Genomic DNA, 22,990 nt, shown 5'->3' with positions numbered 1-22,990 from the left:
CTGGCGCGCAACCTGTAGACTATGTTTTGAAATACTTCGAGCAACTCAAGTGAGGAATGTAGGGAGAAGTCATGACATAGGCTGGCGAGGAGTATACAGAGACATGTTCTGTGCAATTATTAAATGATGAATATAACCAAAAAATCTTTCAAAATCATGAATTGGTCTCATTTTATTATTTGTGTTCATATAATGGACATCAGTTCTTTCAATAAGAACAGCCTTATTGAATATGAGGGTTATTCAAATCAAATGTTATTAGTCACATGCCCGAATACAACAGGTGTAGTAGACCTCACAGTGAAATGCTGAATACAACAGGTGTAGTAGACATTACAGTGAAATGCTGAATACAACAGGTGTAGTAGACCTTACAGGGTAATGCTGAATACAACAGGTGTAGTAGACCTTACAGTGAAATGCTGAATACAACAGGTGTAGTAGACCTTACAGTGAAATGCTGAATACAACAGATGTAGTAGACCTTACAGTGAAATGCTGAATACAACAGGTGTAGTAGACCTCACAGTGAAATGCTGAATACAACAGGTGTAGTAGACCTTACAGTGAAATGCTGAATACAACAGGTGTAGTAGACCTTACAGTGAAATGCTGAATACAACATGTGTAGTAGACCTTACAGTGAAATGCTGAATACAACAGGTGTAGGTAGACCTTACAGTGAAATGCTGAATACAACAGGTGTAGTAGACCTCACAGTGAAATGCTGAATACAACAGGTGTAGTAGACCTTACAGTGAAATGCTGAATACAACAGGTGTAGTAGACCTTACAGTGAAATGCTGAATACAACAGGTGTTGTAGACCTTACAGTGAAATGCTGAATACAACAGGTGTAGTAGACCTTACAGTGAAATGCTGAATACAACAGGTGTAGTAGACCTTACAGTGAAATGATAAGTTAAGAATATTGCTCAAAATTAAGCAACATAAATAATGGCGGCGAAAAGGCACAGTAGGTCATTATTCAAATATTCCATGTTTTCTCTCAAAACTATAGGACATCATCTAGCTTTAAAAACACAGACAGTATAAAGAAATACATTGAATTAACTTTTCTAAATGTGTAGGCTACTCTACGTTCTGTACATTTGAACTCAAACAATACATTATTTTTGTATTCTTTAGTACTGTATTGTATAGTATGGTTTTATATTGTATTATATTGCGATGTATTGTATGCTAATTAACTCTAGACACTCTTAGCAGGTCGTGGCATCACCAGTTTCAGCCCAATATCGATGACACAGGATGGCATGTAAGAGAGGGGGATCCATCCCAATTTAGCGTCCCAGCCGGCACTGTAGCGGGTTCGGGGGTAGCTAGACGCCAAGGCATGCTCCATGCAGTTAGTCACTTTACTCAGGTCCGAGTCACACACTGCGTTCATGATCAACCGCTGGATCTGGATGTCTGGACAGGTTGGGGGGGGGATGTGATATTGTTAAAACTGTTAAGATGTTGTACAGTAAATGGTATAGGACTGAAGGAGAGGGGAGGGGAGAGGAGGGAGGAAATGAAAGGTGATGGGAGGGGAGAAGAATAGAAAAGAGGAGAGGAGAGGAGAGGAGAGGAGAGGAGAGGGGTTGAACAAGGACACACAGGGTTCTGTCCCAGAACATACCTGTCTAAAGCCTAGTTATTGTTATTTTATTGTGTTGCTATTTCTTTTTTTTTTCATAAAAAAAATAAACATTTTTAAAGGCTTCATAAGTAAGAATTTCACAGCAAAGTCTACACCTGTTGTATTTGGTGCATGTGACAAATAATATTGGATTTGTACATCAAGCTGTGTCATGCTACAGAAAGAGCAGATAGGCTCCTGCCCTATGGACTGTTCTGGCTCAGACAAGGCTACAAGATAAGAGAAAGGGTTTTTCTTGGAAAGTTACCAGATAATCTCATTGGCACCTCAAACAAGATTAGAGATTTTAACCCAGTGTGAGACAAGACCATGATTTAACCTAAATTCTCATGCGATGGATAACAGCTACTGCCTCTACTGCAGCTACTACTACTACTACTACCACTACTGCCTCTACTGCAGCTACTACTACTACTACCACCACTACTTCTACTGCTACTACTACTACTACTACTACCACCACTACTTCTACTGCTACTACTACTACTACTACTACCACCACTACTTCTACTGCTACTACTACTACTACTACTACCACCACTACTGCCTCTACTGCAGCTACTACTACTACTACTACCACCACTACTTCTACTGCTACTACTACTACTACTACTACCACCACTACTTCTACTGCTACTACTACTACTACTACTACCACCACTACTACTACTACTACTGCTGCTGCTACTACTACTGATACTTCTACTACTACTACTACTGCTACTACTGATACTACTACTACTACTGCTGATACTACTACTACTACTACTACTGCTACTACTGATACTACTACTACTACTGCTGATACTACTACTACTACTGCTGATACTACTACTACTACTACTACTACTGATACTACTACTGCTACTTCTACTGCTGCTACTACTACTGATACTACTACTACTGATACTACTACTACTACTTCTACTGCTACTACTACCACCACCACCACTACTACTACTACTACTACTACTACTACTACTACCACTACTGCCTCTACTGCAGCTACTACTACTACTACCACCACTACTTCTACTACTACTACTACTACTACTGCTGCTACTACTACTACTGATACTTCTACTACTACTACTACTGCTACTACTGATACTACTACTACTACTGCTGATACTACTACTACTACTACTACTGATACTACTACTGCTACTTCTACTGCTACTACTACTGATACTACTACTACTGATACTACTACTACTACTACTGCTACTTCTACTTCTACTACTACTGATACTACTACTACTACTACTGCTACTACTACTGATACTACTACTATTTCTACTGATACTTCTACTGCTACTACTGCTACTTCTACTACTACTACTACTACTACTACTACTACTTACACTTTTCCAGGTATTTGTCTCCGTAGCTGGCCTTTACTTCAGGTGTGAGCTGGTTCCACAGGCGATGCAGCTCTCTCTCAATGGGATCCAGACTGGTCACCGCTGTCTTAAAGAAACCCGGTTCAATGATGCACACCTTGATTCCAAAGTAGTGGATATCCCTCCTTAAAATAAAAGATAATTGACAAACAGGTACGATTGATGAAAAAAGGTAGACAGCAAGCTTTGACATGCATTCTCTAAAAACACACTCAGTTCACATATCTCCATAGAAACATTACCTATAGTTTAAAATATAAGTAATTGATGACAGTAAAGTGAAATACTATAGATGAAAGGGAAGTACTATACTGGGGAACTTCTATGCAGTCAGAAGCAGGTCAATACCACAATGAGTGTTTATTGTATTGAACTTTGTGACTTGCCTACTGTAGATGTGTTGCAGTCACAGTACCTGGTGTGTTTTACACTCGGAACCAAACAGAAGCAAACTGCCCGCAACAGGGAAGGACTACCTGAACTTGACCAATAAGAAAACGTTTTTGTTGCAAAATGTTTTGCCACGTTGTGCAGTAATGAATACAACCCAGGACTATTGGACTCTTGGAAAATAAGCCCCCCAATGTGGGCTAAAAGATAAAATAGAAAATAACAGACTAACAGCAGTAACCTACCTGAGGCAGTCTGAGAAAGACTCCACAGCGAACTTAGATATGCAGTATCCACCTCCGTTAGCTGCCACTCTACCCAGTACTGATGCTACATTAACAATCCTCCCCTGGGCCTGTTTGATGAGGGGCAGGAAGGTGAGGGTCATCTCTATCACCCCCGTCATGTTGACCTTCAGGGTACTGGTATAGTCCTCCAGCCTCATCCACTCTGAGGGACCCATGGGCAGGGAGCGCCCCGCATTGTTCACAATGCCCCACAGTCCTGGTGGGGGGGGGGGGGGGGGGAGGAGAGGTGGAGGGAGGGAGGGAGGGAGAGAGGTGGAGGGAGAGAGGTGGAGGGAGAGAGAAAGAGAGAGGGAGAGAGAGAGAGAGAGAGAGAGAGAGGTGGAGGGAGAGAGAAAGAGGGAGAGGTGGAGGGAGAGGGAGAGAGAAAGAGAGAGAGAAATGGACAGACAGAGAGAGAGAGAGAGGTAGAGAGAGAGAGAGAGAGGTAGAGAGAGAGAGAGAGAGGGAGAGAGAGAGAGAGAGAGAGAGAGAGAGAGGACAAGTCAGAGATGTTCCGTACCTTTGATTCCATTGTGTATTTCTAGTAAAGTGCATCTGTTTTGTTTGCCATAACTGCTGTATGAGTAACGACTAGGCCCATCATGTGCTTTTCTTGACTCTGACCAGGGTAGGTTACCAGAGGTTTTACTAACCAGGAACATAGTCAGGGAAATACCCACTCCAAATGGGTCTCTCACCGTTATCTCCAACCTCCTGCTTGGTGTACTCCATGGCTTTCTGTATACTGCCGGTGCTCGTCACGTCTAGGAGAACCGTCTTCAGGTACGGCCCAGTCGCCCTCTTCAGATCATCAGCCCCTTGGTCTGTGAGACACCCAGCTATCACCCTGAACCCCCGTCGGTCCAGCCTCTTACAGAGCAAGTTACCGAAGCCAGAGTCACACCCCGTCACAAACACATACTTCTCCTTGATATCCTCTATCTCCAGACTGTCTCTGTACAGCCAGCCTAGGGTCCACAGAACCACGAAGGTACCCACGCCGTACAGCCATAGATTATCCCTGCCGGGGGGAAAGCAGAGCACAGTTTGTTTTATTTTACCTTTATTTAACTAGGCAAGTCAGTTAAGGTACAAATTCTTATTTTCAATGATGGCCTAGGAACAGTGAGGGTGGTAGGTAGGGTGAAATGTGACGCTGATAGAATTTGAGTTCAATGTTGTTGTTTTTTGCCAGATGGGATTTATTTATTTTTTTATCCCACCAGGCAAAGACCTGACGTTAACATCAATTGAGTTTTCAACAAACTTGAAACAAACCAAACCTTGAAGTCCCTGAATCGTCGTTGGCTTGTGCTGGATATCTAGGTTAGAACGAGACAGAAAATTGTGCTTTTTGTTGTTGCAAATTCAACAAAACAAATCCATTGATGTTCAATGTTCAGGTATGTTGAAATATGACATTGACAGAATGTCATGCCAATATTATGTCATTATTATGACTTTGATAGAAAAGAGAAGGGGTGTTTTCATGCAGATTCACATAGGGTTATTTCATAAAAAACATTATAAGAGTTAAAGGAACACAATAGATCTCACCCTAAATACTGGTACACAGAATCCATATCCACAATGAGTTCCGAGAAGGGATTTTATGGAGGTGTAGAAAAATGAATCCCTGTGAAGCCTGGACAAAACACAAATTACAAATGTTATCAACACTACCTGAGCAAGACCTATTTGGTGGAAACCTGTTGCAGTATGTGTCCTGTCGTGACATTATCTGCTGATCAGCTGCTACCTCTGTATATATTGTTGTAAGTAGTTCACCGGGACAAAGTAAATGAGACAAAAAGGAATTTTAAGTAAGTCAAGTTGGTAGAGTGTTCATTGTAAGATACAGCAAGATACAGGCCTCAGTGAAAGGACTCAATCCCAAAAAACACCATCTAGTGAAATGACTCAACCCCAAAACACCACCCAGTGAAATGACTCAACCCCAAAACACCATCTAGTGAAATGACTCAACCCCAAAACACCATCCAGTGAAATGACTCAACCCCAAAACACCATCCAGTGAAATGACTCAACCCCAAAACACCATCCAGTGAAATGACTCAACCCCAAAACACCATCCAGTGAAATGACTCAACCCCAAAACACCATCCAGTGAAATGACTCAACCCCAAAACACCATCCAGTGAAATGACTCAACCCCAAAACACCATCCAGTGAAATGACTCAACCCCAAAACACCACACAGTGAAAGTCCAAAAATAACAATTCTCAATTATGTGGAGTCTACTTTATAGGGTGTTCTATTGTGACAAGGATCAAATTAATCTGAAGTCTTAAAACACGTGTTTTGGGGCTTTCCAGTGAGGTATTTAGAGAATGACATGCATAAATGTGGGCAGCTGGTTTCGTCAGAGCACATGAGGAATCTTGGGATAAGGCTCTTAAAGATCTTATGAAACACAAGAGGCATTGGGACGAGGATAGGGGTTTAGGGCAGGGCCTCGATTTGGAATGTAGCAACTAAAAAAAAAACAATGTCTCTGTTCAAGACTCTCAGTAAGACTCTCATCGCTCCAAACGTATTAGCGGCCCCTCAGGCTTATTAGGCTGGGGGTGGAATAGATTGGGACATCCTGGAAATCACACTGGAGAAAGGGACACATACTGTATGTAAGCAAGGTGCACGGACCAACGAGGGTGTTGGGAAACAGGAACACATGAATACACCAGTAGGAATTACACTTGTAGGACTGGATATTGCCTGGCTCACATGTATATTAGCCATAAAATCACAAATTAAAAGTACATCATATAGACTAACCGATTTCAATCATCACCTTCCTTTTCACATCTCTATACGTGATGGTTAGAGGACAGTAACTAGTGTGACGGTTAGAGGACAGTAGTGTGATGGTTAGAGGACAGTCGTGTGATGGTTAGAGGACAGTAACTAGTGTGACAGTTAGAGGACAGTAGTGTGATGGTTAGAGGACAGTAGTGTGATGGTTAGAGGACAGTAACTAGTGTGACAGTTAGAGGACAGTAACTAGTGAGATGGTTAGAGGACAGTAACTAGTGAGATGGTTAGAGGACAGTAACTAGTGAGATGGTTAGAGGACAGTAGTGTGATGGTTAGAGGACAGTAACTAGTGAGATGGTTAGAGGACAGTAGTGTGATGGTTAGAGGACAGTAACTAGTGTGATGGTTAGAGGACAGTAACTAGTGTGACAGTTAGAGGACAGTAACTAGTGAGACAGTCAGAGGACAGTAACTAGTGAGATGGTTAGAGGACAGTAGTGTGATGGTTAGAGGACAGTAGTGTGATGGTTAGAGGACTGTAACTAGTGTGATGGTTAGAGGACAGTAGTGTGATGGTTAGATGACTGTAACTAGTGAGATGGTTAGAGGACAGTAACTAGTGAGATGGTTAGAGGACAGTAACTAGTGTGATGGTTAGAGGACAGTAACTAGTGAGACAGTTAGATGACAGTAACTAGTGTGATGGTTAGAGGACAGTAACTAGTGTGACAGTTAGAGGACAGTAACTAGTGTGACGTTAGATGACAGTAGTGTGATGGTTAGAGGACAGTAACTAGTGAGACAGTTAGAGGACAGTAACTAGTGAGATGGTTAGAGGACAGTAACTAGTGAGATGGTTAGAGGACAGTAACTAGTGAGATGGTTAGAGGACAGTAACTAGTGAGATGGTTAGAGAACAGTAACTAGTGAGATGGTTAGAGGACAGTAACTAATGAGATGGTTAGAGGACAGTAACTAGTGAGATGGTTAGAGGACAGTAGTGTGATGGTTAGAGGACAGTAGTGTGACGGTTAGAGGACAGTAGTGTGATGGTTAGAGGACAGTAGTGAGACGGTTAAGAGGACAGTAGTGTGACGGTTAGAGGACAGTAGTGAGACGGTTAGAGGACAGTAGTGTGACGGTTAGAGGACAGTAGTGTGATGGTTAGAGGACAGTAGTGTGACGGTTAGAGGACAGTAGTGTGATGGTTAGAGGACAGTAGTGTGATGGTTAGAGGACAGTAGTGTGATGGTTAGAGGACAGTAGTGAGACGGTTAGAGGACAGTAGTGTGATGGTTAGAGGACAGTAGTGTGACGGTTAGAGGACAGTAGTGTGATGGTTAGAGGACAGTAGTGTGACGGTTAGAGGACAGTAGTGTGACGGTTAGAGGACAGTAGTGTGACGGTTAGAGGACAGTAGTGTGACGGTTAGAGGACAGTGTGACGGTTAGAGGACAGTAGTGTGACGGTTAGAGGACAGTAGTGTGACGGTTAGAGGACAGTAGTGTGATGGTTAGAGGACAGTAGTGAGACGGTTAAGAGGACAGTAGTGTGATGGTTAGAGGACAGTAGTGAGACGGTTAGAGGACAGTAGTGTGACGGTTAGAGGACAGTAGTGTGACGGTTAGAGGACAGTGTGACGGTTAGAGGACAGTAGTGTGACGGTTAGAGGACAGTAGTGTGACGGTTAGAGGACAGTAGTGTGACGGTTAGAGGACAGTAGTGTGACGGTTAGAGGACAGTAGTGTGACGGTTAGAGGACAGTAGTGTGATGGTTAGAGGACAGTAGTGAGACGGTTAAGAGGACAGTAGTGTGATGGTTAGAGGACAGTAGTGAGACGGTTAGAGGACAGTAGTGTGACGGTTAGAGGACAGTAGTGTGACGGTTAGAGGACAGTGTGACGGTTAGAGGACAGTAGTGTGACGGTTAGAGGACAGTAGTGTGACGGTTAGAGGACAGTAGTGTGACGGTTAGAGGACAGTAGTGTGATGGTTAGAGGACAGTAGTGTGATGGTTAGAGGACAGTAGTGAGACGGTTAGAGGACAGTAGTGTGATGGTTAGAGGACAGTAGTGTGACGGTTAGAGGACAGTAGTGTGACGGTTAGAGGACAGTAGTGTGATGGTTAGAGGACAGTAGTGTGACGGTTAGAGGACAGTAGTGTGACGGTTAGAGGACAGTAGTGTGACGGTTAGAGGACAGTAGTGTGACGGTTAGAGGACAGTGTGACGGTTAGAGGACAGTAGTGTGACGGTTAGAGGACAGTAGTGTGACGGTTAGAGGACAGTAGTGTGACGGTTAGAGGACAGTGTGACGGTTAGAGGACAGTAGTGTGACGGTTAGAGGACAGTAGTGTGACGGTTAGAGGACAGTAGTGTGACGGTTAGAGGACAGTAGTGTGATAGTTAGAGGACAGTAGTGTGACGGTTAGAGGACAATAGTGTGACGGTTAGAGGACAGTAGTGTGACGGTTAGAGGACAGTAGTGTGATGGTTAGAGGACAGTAGTGTGATGGTTAGAGGACAGTAGTGTGACGGTTAGAGGACAGTAGTGTGACGGTTAGAGGACAGTGTGACGGTTAGAGGACAGTAGTGTGACGGTTAGAGGACAGTAGTGTGACGGTTAGAGGACAGTAGTGTGACGGTTAGAGGACAGTGTGACGGTTAGAGGACAGTAGTGTGACGGTTAGAGGACAGTAGTGTGACGGTTAGAGGACAGTAGTGTGACGGTTAGAGGACAGTAGTGTGACGGTTAGAGGACAGTGTGACGGTTAGAGGACAGTAGTGTGACGGTTAGAGGACAGTAGTGTGACGGTTAGAGGACAGTAGTGTGACGGTTAGAGGACAGTAGTGTGACGGTTAGAGGACAGTAGTGTGACGGTTAGAGGACAGTAGTGTGACGGTTAGAGGACAGTAGTGTGACGGTTAGAGGACAGTAACTCACGTGCGTCTCTTTGTTTGAAGGGGGAATAAAGGACATAAATCTGAGCACATGAAACTGTCCTCATTTACTCTTGTCCTTTATCTACATGATCCTTTCCCCTCGGGATAATAACATACAAATCTGTGCGAAGGCTAAGTACACCCGGAGCATTTAGTATAATATGACGTAATAATTTAATAAAATAAAATATTTTTTAAAATACAATTGACTTACATGTCGTGCACCAGAACCAGCTATGCCACCCTGTTAATATATAGTCATACTTCTAAGTTTAAATTATTGGGTACCACTTTACACAAATCACTTCACAAAAATGTACTCAATACAATATTTCTGTTTAAGTATTCAGTTGTAATTATCTGATGTATTGTTCAATTTTAAAAGTCAACCTACCTTTTCCCTCAAATTCAAAATGCCAACATACCTGTTATCAGTGGTTTACTGGTCCACAGGTCTGCCTCTTTATTCTCTGACCGTGACAATCTGGTCCCTGCAGCCAGTAGTACTGTGTCACTGTGAGTGACTGGCAGAGAAAGGGCTTTATCCCCCCCTAGTTGATCCTTTAAGACAATCTGCAATTTGTAATCTGAAAACTGTGTGTACGTGGAGGGGTTTATTTGTGAGTGTGTATACATGGAGTGTGTGGGTTGGGAATTAAGGGAGGTGGACAAGAGGGGCGGCAGGTAGCCTAGTGGGTAGAGTGTTGGGTCAGTAACCGAAAGGTTGCAAAATCGAATCCCCGAGCTGACTAGGTAAAAATCTGTCGTTCTGCCCCTGAACAAGGCAGTTAACCAACAGTTCCTAGGCCGTCATTGAAAAATAGGAATTTGGTCTTAACTGACTTGCCAAGGTAGATTTATTTTACCTTTATTTAACTAGGCAAGTCAGTTAAGAACAACTTCTTATTTTCAATGACGGCCTAAGAACAGTGGGTTAACTGCCTGTTCAGGGGCAGAACGACAGATTTGTACCTTGTCAGTTCGGGGATTTGATCTTGCAACCTTTCGGTTACTTCCACAAATAAGAGGGATTACCAGCAATTTACCAGTAAAATCTTTCAGATTCTTAAAAAAAAAAGATATCAGTTAATTTCAAAAAGTCAAGACATGTCAGTATGTACAGTTGAAGTCGGATTGATCATTAGAAAACCCTTTTGCAATTATGTTAGCACAGCTGAAAACTGTTGTACTGATTAAAGAAGCAATAAAACGAAACTGGCCTTCTTTAGTCTTGTTGAGCATCAGCATTTGTGGATTTGATTACAGGCACAAAATGGCCAGAAACAAAGCACTTTCTTCTGAAACTCGTCAGTATATTCTTTTTCTAAGAAATGAAGGCTATTCCATGCGAGAAATTGCCAAGAAACTGAAGATCTCGTACAAAGCTGTGTACTACTCCCTTCACAGAACAGCGTTAACTGTCTCTAACCAAAATAGAACGGGGAGTGGGAGGCTCCGGTGCACAACTGATCAAGAGGACAAGTACATTAGAGTGTCCAGTATGAGAAACAGACGCCTCACAAGTCCTCAACTGGCAGCTTCATTAAATAGTACCCGCAAAACACCAGTCTCAACGTCAACAGTGAAGAGGTGATTCTGGGATTCTGGACTTCTAGGCAGAGTTCCTCTGTCCAGTGTCTGTGTTATTTTACCCATCTTAATCTTTTATTGGCCAACTCTGCCTAGGCCAGCATCCCAGAGTCACTTCTTCACTGTTGACATTGAGACTGGTGTTTGCCATACCAGGCAGTGATGCAATTGCCGTACTTGCAGCTGAGGAACCTTTTAAGGATCTGAGGACCCATGCCAAATCTTTTCAGTCTGCTGAGGGGCAACAGGTTTTGTCGTGCCCTCTTCACGACTGCCTTGGTGTGTTTGGACCATGTTAGTTTGTTGATGATGTGGACGCCAAGGAACTTGAAGCTCTCAACCTGCTCCACTACAGCCCCCGTCGATGAGAATGGGGGCGTGCTCGGTCCTCCTTTTCCTGTAGTCCACAATCATCTCCTTGACCACATGTGCCCTTTAAACCACGAGTACATAATCAGGTCAATTGCATGTTGTTTAAATGATAAAATATGCTTCCAAAGCACCTCCTTTCCTCTTTGACTGGTGAACTACGACACTCTTATTCAGCGAGTGGACCATCTCTGTTACATCTGTGTTCATCACCTACGGGTTTGAGTCTGTATTTTAGATTCATTTGTGAATGCAATAACCCAAACGTCATGAGGTTGTCAGAACTTATGAAAGAGAGTGGTTACTAAACAGAAATGTGATTGAGCTGTAGTGCTCCGTGCCTAGTGATGAAACAACTTCCATCGTTTTAACTTTGTTCTTTCAGCTGGATTTCCACAGTCCAAAAATAATACAAAACGACCACCATGACTTTAAAATGTCTTTATTCCAGAATAGAGAAACGTCACATCAAAACAGAGTTAAAAGACAAGCATTTGACACGTATAGCCTGGTTCCCCGAGATCCCTTTGTGCTCTCGTCAACTCCATTGCGGTTAAATGTGTTTGGCGTGACAATGAGTTGGTACGATAGCAGAAACTGACTGGCACTCAGGCTACAAATACACCGTGAGAGAGAGAACGATTATTTGAACATGCATGACCCAAAAAGGTTTTTCAAGAAGCAAGAGACTTAACGTCGCTTTTATTAAAAACAGGGTAGAGATACCACCTGTTTAACCCAGACAGAAGTCACTGGTGAACGCATCGTTCAGTCTGGGTAGTTTTAGTCATCCAGGAGAGACGGCAGTTACCAGACAAGTCTCTCCTTCTAAACAGGCGACCAATTACAAGCCAATAAATCCTATTTCTCCATGGTAGTATTTCACAAACAGACCTCTTTTGTTCCGACGTCTTGCTAGCTAATCCACATTTTCAACATCCTATTCATCCTCATGGGAATAGGAAAATGGATTAACTTCAGAGAATGACTAACTGGTACCCCAGAGAGAGAGAGAGAGAGACTAAAACCAATCTGAACTATTGACCTTTGCCAAAGAAGATTAGTTAAAGCATTGCATTGCCCATACAATGGATTAGATACATATGCTTCGTCTTGTTCTCCTTCACAGATTGACTCACAAAGGAAACGATGTTTGGACAAACAGCCAAATCATTATTAGGAGTGTGGCTAAATTCACATGGAACCCATCTGAAGTTGTTGCCCATTATACCTGCTCTGTGGACAATTAGTTCCCGATATTTCCACGACAGTCAATACATTTTGGTACAGACCTTTAACAATTAAAGGGTTGTGGACAACACAACATTGCAGATGGGTCATAGGCGCTCTGTTAAATAAGGTTTATTTGTCCACAGGCATACTGTTCTTACTGTAACACAATGTGTCACTCGTGAACACTGGGCAAGCCTTAAAGCCTTAGTCATTACTGAAGCCTTGAATCAACTTTCATCAGCTTTTAGTTGTTTTTTTTTAACCAGAATCCTGGTATCCGTGGTAAGTCAACCACTCTTTCACAGTGAAAGCTAGCAGCAGGCTATCAGGCTACTGAAGCTAGCAGCAGGCTATCAGGCTACTGAAGCTAGCAGCAGGCTATCAGGCTACTGAAGCTAGAAGCAAGCTATCAGGCTACTGAAGCTAGCAGCAGGCTATCAGTTCCAGGTTATGGTTCAGCGTATCTATGAAGAGGCTGATGTGAGCTGACCCTTGTGTACGTACTCCAGAGCTGTGGCGATGGTTCTCATGTCCACCTCAATGCTGCGAGCCCAGTTCTCCACATCACCTATTTCCTGTTCAAAACCAAAACATTAAAAAAGGTTAAAGGCTAGGACTGCCTTATTAAAGAGGTCAATACTAAGGATACAATGGGAAGAGTTACAACTAAAAAATGTCAGAAGCTCATGAATAAGTAGCCTACATGTTAAAGACTACACACGTGTTGCAGCTATTTCCTACCACAAGGGGGGGCATTATCAACTTTATGACAAGGGGGGGCATTATCAACTTTATGACAAGGGGGGGAATTATCAACTTTATGACAAGGGGGGGACATTATCAACTTGATGACAAGGGGGGGCATTATCAACTTGATGACAAGGGGGGGAATTATCAACTTTATGACAAGGGGGGGGACATTATCAACTTTATGACAAGGGGGGGGCATTATCAACTTTATGACAAGGGGGGGCATTATCAACTTGATGACAAGGGGGGCATTATCAACTTTATGACAAGGGGGGGGACATTATCAACTTTATGACAGGGGGGGGGGGGCATTATCAACTTTATGACAAAGAGGGGGCATTATCAACTTTATGACAAAGAGGGGTCATTATCAACTTATGAGTGAGCACCTGACATTTAATCGTCAGACAGTCCTGAAAGTTATCCTGTTAATGACAAAGCCAACAGTGAGCTGTGACAGAGATGACTCGGCGCTATTTAACCTCTACTAAGCTAACATATGGAATTGTTTGAAGATGGTCAGACTATTAGTCATTTAGCTATTTTGATCTTTAGGTATAAATATTATTTTAAATGATAAAATATGACATTTGGCTTTTGCTACTATAGCCCATACAAACGCACTGTATAACACATACAAATAAAAACATGTCTAGATCATAAGGAATACGTTTTCTGATATCTAGGAGATATAAGAAAGTTCAGGAAATATTTTTTTTTGGGGGGGGGGGGGGGACATATTTAACCCCTTATTTTGGTTTCCACAAAACGACCTCCATATGTTTGTATGGGTCACCATCGTGTTCGTGAGAGTCTCTCCTTTCCATAGTAGTTTGTAGCTAAAAATGGTTCGGACACTACAGACTGTTGTTAGATGGTCTGTGCAGACTTTAGACGAGTCCTGTGACTTGTAAGAGCAAAACGGAAAACCATTGTGTTCGTGGTAGCTCAGCCACTGCAGATCTGGAAGGCGAAATAGGCGGATGCCATGATACCTCTTTTTTTTATTTCCTTTATTTAACTAGGCAAGTCAGTTAAGAACACATTCTTATTTTCAATGACGGCCTAGGAACAGTGGGTTAACTGCCTGTTCAGGGGCAGAACGACAGCTCGGGGGTTTGAACTTGCAACCGGTTACTAGTCCAACGCTCTAACCACTAGGCTACCCTGCCGCCCCTCTACCTTAAACACGTATTTTGATGGGGATTTTTTAATTAATGTTACTTAGATTGATGTAGGGGAGCGTCAAAAGACTTCAGGATTAATACCAAAACATATCAACCTTACTCTCTCGCTCACCCTCTTTTCTTCCTAACCAAGTCAAGGTATGTGACTGTACAGGACACATTCCTTACGCACCTCTAATACAGCTTCCTGGAAGGTCTCGGTCTCGGTCTGTTCCTGACAGACAGACAGACAGACCGAGAGAGGGAATATGGTGTTTGATGTTCAACAACAAGGGTTTGTATTTCCCTCCATACCTTAGTCATCGACTGGTGTCAATGTTAACACAGGCAGAGATTGGCTTAAAGCTGAGTGTGAGCCTTGCTACGTAAAAAAACAGTAGCTCACCATCTGTCGGGAGTCAGTGATATATATTGCTTTGATGAGCTTGAGGCCTACTAAATGTTAAGTATCACACACTGTGTTTAACTAAAATGCTCTTGAACCTATTGAACATGTCTGCCTGGCTGGGATTGTGGCAGGGTCAACCTTACATTAAAAACCGGGTTGAAAAGTAAACTAACATCTAGGCCTCTGGCGATGAAAAGATACCAATTTGTTCTGATCCCAAAGGAAACTTATATCGTACCCCTCTTCAGGTTTGAAACACACATGGGGGGGGGGGTCATTTTGGGGCCTGCTATCATTCAACAAACATAAAAGGACTTGGGGGGAAATAGCTACTAATCTAAGACCACACTGTACAGTGTCTGTATACCTTCAGGGCTTGGTTAAAGCCTTCCACCATACTGATCCACTGAGCGGTCTGCTTGGAGAACTGGCCGGCCTGCACCTGTAGCGTCTTCACCTCATGGTCCAGCTTCCTCTGGTTCACGTACGCCTGGGCCACCCTGGAATTAAAACATGGAAGATGAGTATAACAACATTTAAAACAGACATGGCCATCAGACGATTTGACATAAGGATGTAGGCCTAAGCAACTTCTAACAAATCAATATGAGGTTGAACTGATGACATCGTATGTGCAAAGACATTCTATTGGATACTGAAGAGAAATTAAGACAGGAAGTAGTGATTATGAAAGTGTAAAAAAAAAAAAAATATATATATATATATATATATATATGGCGAATTTTCCATTATAAGATCAAGGATTGCTTTGTATGAAGATAGGCAGAAACCGCTTGTCCAATAGAAATCCCAGATGACACCTGTAGGTGTTGTTATGGCATTTGACAAAATTATATTTGACCAAACGATATAAGGATCCAAGGCTACAGTTCAAATAACATTTCCAACTTCAGGTTATAAAACAGGCCTAATTTGTCACGTGTCAACAAATTTGAAATCTGAATTTGACCGAGTTGAACAGCTGAATGATTTGAACCAAAATGACAAGATGGGTACATAAAAACAGGGGTAGGTCCCTATTAAAAAGAAACACGGTCTCGGACGGAATCGAGACATTTAAAAAACGTAATTCAACTATATATTGAACTTGTTTAGAAATGATCTAAAATATATGGAACAGAAATCATTAGAAAATTCATTCAAATTTGCCAAAACGCATCAGTGATTTGTATTGTCATACAACTTTCTGAAACAGCACAGGAATGCCTGTCTGAGTGAGTGTGTGCGGTGCGAATGTCTACACTTTGTGTAACCGTTAGCTATGAAGCTAATAACATTATTCTGGACTACAAATTAGCCTATATACCTACCTGGCAGAATAATGTCGTGATTATTTGCATCAATCCAGTGGCTATTTGTTTTGCAAACTCTGCAATCACACGAGCGCTACAGTAACAGCGCTTAACCAAACAACTGTCTCTTCCTGGTGCACACTTCCGTTAAAGGGTAACTACACCAAAATCAAATTTTAAAAATAAAAAATAATCCCAGACCTAAAAATGCATCTTCTGATGCAGTTTAAACATTATCGTGGTCTTACAACAGCATCAAATTGTTGTTTTTTATTATATATAAATACATTTGAGAGCGAAAACTTAAACCTTGAAAAACTAGACTTTTATCTCCCTCACAAACTTTAAACATCTGCTATCTGAGCAGCTAACCGATCGCTGCAACTGTACATAGTCCATCGGTAAATAGCCCAACCAATCTACCTACCTCATCCCCATACTGTTTTTATTTATTTACTTTTCTGCTCTTTTGCACACCAGTATCTCTACCTGCACATGAGTATCTGATCATTTATCACTCCAGTGTTAATCTGCTAAATTGTAATTATTCGCCTACCTCCTCATGCACACAATGTATATAAACTTTATTTTATTTTTTTAATTTAAAAAATAAATAAATAGTCTACTGTGTTATTGACTTGTTTATTGTTTACTCCATGTGTAACTCTGTGTTGCTGTCTGTTCACACTGCTATGCTTTATCTTGGCCAGGTCGCAGTTGTAAATGAGAACTTGTTCTCAACTAGTCTACCTGGTTAAATAAAGGTGTTCTCAACTGGCCTACCTGGTTAAATAAAGGTGTTCTCTACTGGCCTACCTGGTTAAATAAAGGTGTTCTCAACTAGCCTACCTGGTTAAATAAAGGTGAAATAAAAAAATACAAAATAAAAAAATAGGGAAAAACAAAACATATTCAGGCAAAAATGTAAAACATTTTATAGGTCCCTACTGGGTAAACACCATAAGCTAGCTACTAGCTATATATTCACATACCCAACATTAAGGTGATCCACCAAGGCTTCTGTTAGACAGGTGGCAGCTGCAATTGCCTCTCGTCTGCGTCTCTCTGAGCAGGGCAGAAGAAAACAGGAGTGTGTGTATTCATTACATCTCGCAACGGAAACCGTTTAACAACCAAATAGAAGCAAATCGACCACAACGGAACAAAACAGGGAGGATCCTACCTGAATTTCAATAGACACTCATTTGTTGCAAAACGTTAATAGTTTTTGCACTAAACTGTTTCTGTTTGCAAAATATGCGTAATGAATGCACTTACAGAAAACGTTTACCGTTTAATAACCAAACGGCGCAAAACTAGAGTTTGTAGTTATTGGACACATGTAGGTAGCCGCCCCGCGGAATGAATACACCCCACCTATCATGTCAAGGGTGGAAAGGCATAACGTAGCTATGTTAGCCATCAAGTCAGGAACGGTACCGTCTTCCATTTAGCTAAATTGCCCGTATTCGCCCAAACTTGAGTAACCATTGGTGTAAATGCACTGCATATAACCACATATATATATGCGGTATAAAGTCGTTTCCAGGGGCTAGTCTTCTAACTGCTTGGTCCAGGGCGTCAGTGTGCGTTGTTGTAGCACGATGAGACCAGAGCTAACTAGCTATACATCTAGTTAACGTCACGAAATTGACAATTTGCTCGACTCATGCATTTCAAACAGTTGTTCTAAGTTCAACTAACTAGAACCTTATTGTTGCAGCTAACTATATTTTCTAGCTAATGTTGTTGCATAATAGCCAGCTGCAGCAACACACAGGTTCATTACCTTGCAGTTCTTTTCTCTCGTTTTGCTTTGCATGATGCTCCTTCAATAAACGAGAAAGCATTTTTTTTTTTTTTACTTTATTTTTCACTACCTTAATTTAATTGTGTAATGTATTTTCATTTATCTAGCAGGGACATGAGAGCTGGTAGGATGTACAGCTGTTGTCACCAGACCACGTAATGACGGATCAATGGCGTTTCTCGTAGGCAAATATATAGGATCAGCTTTCCATACCGAAGTAGAAACGTTGAATTAGGCCAAAATAACGCGATATTGACTTCAGTTCCGTTTTTATTTCTTCTTTGGAGTTTAACGGCGGTTGGCATCCAATATGTTGCATTACTGCCACCAACTGGACTATAATATAAATCCATTGTACTTTGTCATAAAAAAAGAGAAAAACACCACCACTCAACACACCCTGTAACTCTTCCAAAGTCAAATATCGTATACCCAAATACTTCTCTGCAGCTGCCACCACAACATCTATTTGCTGTGATTTACATTCCATTTCTGTGGTACAGTTGATAACCATTGCTATGAACACCAAGAAGCCAACCTTACTGAAGCATATATCACTCGTTGGTCTATCTCTCTGTGCTGGCACAGATGTACTACTCACAGCGCTCCTCTCAGGATCCTTGACCCATCCTCCTCTACTTTCTTCACTGCTTCAGCATACGACACCTTCTGCACTACTCTGACTCTAGACACCTGAAAAGGCCTCTCTCTCACCGGACACTTCTGATCCCCAGCAACATGGGCACCCCTACAGTATTTACACACACACACACACACACACACACACACACACACACACACACACACACACACACACACACACACTTCTATCTGCCAAAACTACACAATCCTTTATCACATACCCTCCTGCACACTTCCCACATCTTGGAATCTCCTTCCTGCAAACTACTCCAACATGGCCATAAACGTGGCACCTGAAAACTAATATATGACTCAAAATTCAAAAGGACTGACAGTGACTCATCTGTTCCACCACGCTCACCTTCAATTGCTCCACCTCCACACTTAACGCTACCCCCAGAAATCACTACTTTCAAAGGTGCCCTGTTCCTAAGAGCAAAGCAAGAAACAGATCTAGACCCAAGTTGCGTGTCACAGAGCGTCCGCTATACTCTGGTCAGAACAAACACAAACAAATATCGCAAGTCTACTACGGGTTACCTTCACTAATTGAACTGCACCCAACTCCTTTCTCACCCACCATGAAACCACAAATGAATCCGACCAAAAAGCAAGAGTCCACTATCTCCCCCCAAAAAAGTTCACTCTTACTGGACCAGATTCTTCTTTATCATGTCAATTGATCAGGTGCTGAGCTCTTCACCACACCTACCACCTCACTTAACCCACCCTCATTCACTTCTATTTCACCTCCAGAACTCAGTCGGGCTCACTCTGTTTGCACTTGACGCCACTCTTCTTCGACACCCCATCGCCATTTTTATTGCCATCTTCCTCCAATTCAAATCCAACCTCTGCTTTCCTCATTCTCTTCTTCCTCTCTTCCCTTTGCCATTATACTATCTGTGCCATTAGGGTCTGTGACAGCATGGGCAGCGCCATTGAGGCTACAACCCATAGGAATCCTCACCTAGTTGACTCCTTTGACTACTTTAAAATGACGGAAGTGTAACAGGGTTATATTGGTGATTCCCCTTGCCACTTTATTGTTAAGCCAATGGGTTTTTTGTTTTAGTTTTTTGTCTTGCCGTCACCTACTCAACATGGCATCTTATTGGCTGGTTTGCGTAGCTTGCTTACAAGGGAGGATGTTTCAGTTAGAATCGTCCCAGTGAACAAGAACCAAACCAGCTGTTTGTTGCAAAGCAGTGTACGTCAAAAGTGATTTTCATATTTCCAAGTGATGATTTAAATGTACAATTTTTATCAATTTGTTTGTAAATGTTATTAGAACACCACACATAAGATGTTTTTTGGTGAATATTTGTTGTGCATTTTGTTGTAGAGGATTCCAGCTAATACTAGCTAGCAACTTACTAGCTGGTTGGGGGGGTTCGTATATTTTGTACAGTGTGTCACGTGCAGAGTTGGATGGTGAGCCGTGCATTGCAGGACGTGCAATTTTGTGCTGTTTCTATCAGAATAAATCTCCATGACTGGTGCTACAAGTTGGAGCTCGTGTTGATGATCCATTACACGGGCGGCAGGGTAGCCTAGTGGTTAGAGCGTTGGACTAGTAACCGGAAGGTTGCAAGTTCAAATCCCCGAGCTGTTGTTCTGCCCCTGAACAGGCAGTTAACCCACTGTTCCTAGGCTGTTATTGAAAAGAAGAATTTGTTCTTAACTGACTTGCCTAGTTAAATAAAGGAAATAAGTATTTGGTCAATAACAAAAGTTTATCTCAATACTTTGTTATACCCTTTGTTGGCAATGACAGAGGTCAAACTTTTTCTGTAAGTCTTCACAAGGTTTTCACACACTGTTGCTGGTATTTTGGCCCATTCCTCCATGTAGATCTCCTCTAGAGCAGTGATGTTTTGGGGCTGTTGCTGGGCAACACAGACTTTCAACTCCCTCCAAAGATTTTCTATGGGGTTGAGATCTGGAGACTGGCTAGGCCACTCTAGGACCTTGAAATGCTTCTTACAAAGCCACTCCTTCGTTGCCCGGGCGGTGTGTTTGGGATCATTGTCATGCTGAAAGACCCAGCCACGTTTCATCTTCAATGCCCTTGATAATGGAAGGAGGTTTTCACTCAAAATCTCACGATACATGGCCCCATTCATTCTTTCCTTTACACGGATCAGTCGTCCTGGTCCCTTTGCAGAAAAACAGCCCCAAAGCATGATGTTTCCACCCCCATGCTTCACAGTAGGTATGGTGTTCTTTGGATGCATCTCAGCATTCTTTGTCCTCCAAACACGACGAGTTGAGTTTTTACCAAAAAGTTATATTTTGGTTTCATCTGACCATATGACATTCTCCCAATCTTCTTCTGGATCATCCAAATGCTCTCTAGCAAACTTCAGACGGGCCTGGACATGTACTGGCTTAAGCAATGGGACACGTCTGGCACTGCAGGATTTGAGTCCCTGGCGACGTAGTGTGTTACTGATGGTAGGCTTTGTTACTTTGGTCCCAGCTCTCTGCAGGTCATTCACTAGGTCCCCCCGTGTGGTTCTGGGATTTTTGCTCACCGTTCTTGTGATCATTTTGACCCCACGGGGTGAGATCTTGCGTGGAGCCCCAGATCGAGGGAGATTATCAGTGGTCTTGTATGTCTTCCATTTCCTAATAATTGCTCCCACAGTTGATTTCTTCAAACCAAGCTGCTTACCTATTGCAGATTCAGTCTTCCTAGCCTGGTGCAGGTCTACAATTTTGTTTCTGGTGTACTTTGACAGCTCTTTGGTCTTGGCCATAGTGGAGTTTGGAGTGTGACTGTTTGAGGTTGTGGACAAGTGTCTTTTATACTGATAACAAGTTCACACAGGTGCCATTAATGCAGGTAATGAGTGGAGGACAGAGGAGCCTCTTAAAGAAGAAGTTATAGGTCTGTGAGAGCCAGAAATCTTGCTTGTTTGTATGTGACCAAATACTTATTTTCCACCATAATTTGGAAATAAATTCATAAAAAATCCTACAATGTGATTTTCTGGGTTTTTTTTCTTCTCATTTTGTCTGTCATAGTTGAAGTGTACCTATGAGGAAAATTACAGGCCTCTCTCATCTTTTTAAGTAGGAGAACTTGCACATTTGGTGGCTGACTAAATACTTTTTAGCCCCACTGTAACTTGATTTGACGTAATTTTATCTGGGGCCATTGACCTTGAGCCTTTTTGGTTGGGCGCTTCAAATTCAACTATATGGCAGCACCCAAGGGGCTTGCATTTTTTGAGCTCTCACCTGCATTTTGGAGCTGCCTTACTCAAGAAAGCAAAAAATTGACCATGTTTGTATGCGGCTTTATTAACTCAATGTTGTTGTTGTTTTTTTTTACATTGTTTTCAAACTGATAAGTGACACGTATTAATGCCAAATAAAACAGGGAAAACAGGTGGGGCTCAAAACATGCCCTGAATGACAGGTCACCACTGGGTGGAAGTCTGACTGAACCAGGTTTTCCACTAGGATATTGCCTGTGCTTAGCTCCATTACGTTTATTTTTTTATCTTGAAAAACTCCCCAGTCCTTAACGAATACAAGCATACCCATAACATGATGCAACCACCACTATGATTGAAAATATGGAGAGTGGTACTCAGTAATGTGTTGCATTGGATTTTTTCACTCCTGCTCCCGTTCCCCCTCCCTGGCGCTCGAAGGCGCCAGGCTCCCCAGGATTACGCACTCTTGCCACCATCATTACGCACACCTGCCACCATCATTACGCACACCTGCCACCATCATTACGCACACCTGCCACCATCATTACGCACACCTGCCACCATCATTACGCACACCTGCCACCATCATTACGCACACCTGCCACCATCATTACGCACACCTGCTTCAGCATTGATTGTCATTTGATGTTGTTTACCCGTGTGCTGACACTGTTCCTGTTTTGTTACCTGTTTGATCCTGATTAAATGTTGACTCCCCGTACCTTGTTTCTCATCTCCAGCGTCGGTCAGTACAGATTTGTCCTAAACGTAACACTTTGTATTCAGGAATTGCTTTAGTCTTGTTGCAAACAGGGTGCATGTTTTGGAATATTTTTTATTCTGTACAGGCTTCCTTCTTTTCACTTTGTCAATTAGGTTATTATTGTGGAGTAACTACAATGTTGTTGATCCATCCTCAGTTCTCTCCTATCACAGCCATTAAACTATGTAACTGTTTTAAACTCAACATTGGCCTCATAGTGAAATCCCTGAGTGGTTTCTTTCCTCTCCGGCAAC

At 42.3% G+C, this 22,990-nt stretch overlaps 2 protein-coding genes across 2 annotated transcripts; both read right to left on the bottom strand.

The window, feature by feature from the left end:
• Positions 1 to 146: 146 nt before the first annotated feature.
• Positions 147 to 10,094, bottom strand: LOC139369940 (retinol dehydrogenase 7-like). The gene is made up of 8 exons (XM_071109224.1): positions 9,890 to 10,094; positions 5,304 to 5,391; positions 5,030 to 5,068; positions 4,445 to 4,767; positions 3,705 to 3,963; positions 3,031 to 3,194; positions 866 to 1,434; positions 147 to 789 (listed from the first exon to the last, which is right to left on the bottom strand). The coding sequence occupies exons 2-7, from the start codon at positions 5,327 to 5,329 to the stop codon at positions 1,214 to 1,216; spliced, it is 1,032 nt and encodes a 343-aa protein (XP_070965325.1). The 5' UTR covers positions 5,330 to 5,391; positions 9,890 to 10,094; the 3' UTR covers positions 147 to 789; positions 866 to 1,213.
• A 1,755-nt stretch (positions 10,095 to 11,849) lies between these two features.
• Positions 11,850 to 18,337, bottom strand: LOC139371452 (biogenesis of lysosomal organelles complex-1, subunit 1). Its single transcript, XM_071111875.1, has 4 exons — positions 18,084 to 18,337; positions 17,287 to 17,359; positions 15,349 to 15,481; positions 11,850 to 13,231 (listed from the first exon to the last, which is right to left on the bottom strand). Exons 1-4 carry the CDS (start codon positions 18,142 to 18,144, stop codon positions 13,121 to 13,123), a joined length of 378 nt encoding a protein of 125 aa, XP_070967976.1. The 5' UTR covers positions 18,145 to 18,337; the 3' UTR covers positions 11,850 to 13,120.
• Between the last annotated feature and the right edge of the window lie 4,653 nt (positions 18,338 to 22,990).

The sequence above is a fragment of the Oncorhynchus clarkii genome, chromosome 17, assembly GCF_045791955.1.
Source record: "Oncorhynchus clarkii lewisi isolate Uvic-CL-2024 chromosome 17, UVic_Ocla_1.0, whole genome shotgun sequence".
NCBI classification, from domain to species: Eukaryota; Metazoa; Chordata; class Actinopteri; order Salmoniformes; family Salmonidae; genus Oncorhynchus; species Oncorhynchus clarkii.
This window is presented reverse-complemented; position numbering and strand designations above follow the sequence as displayed.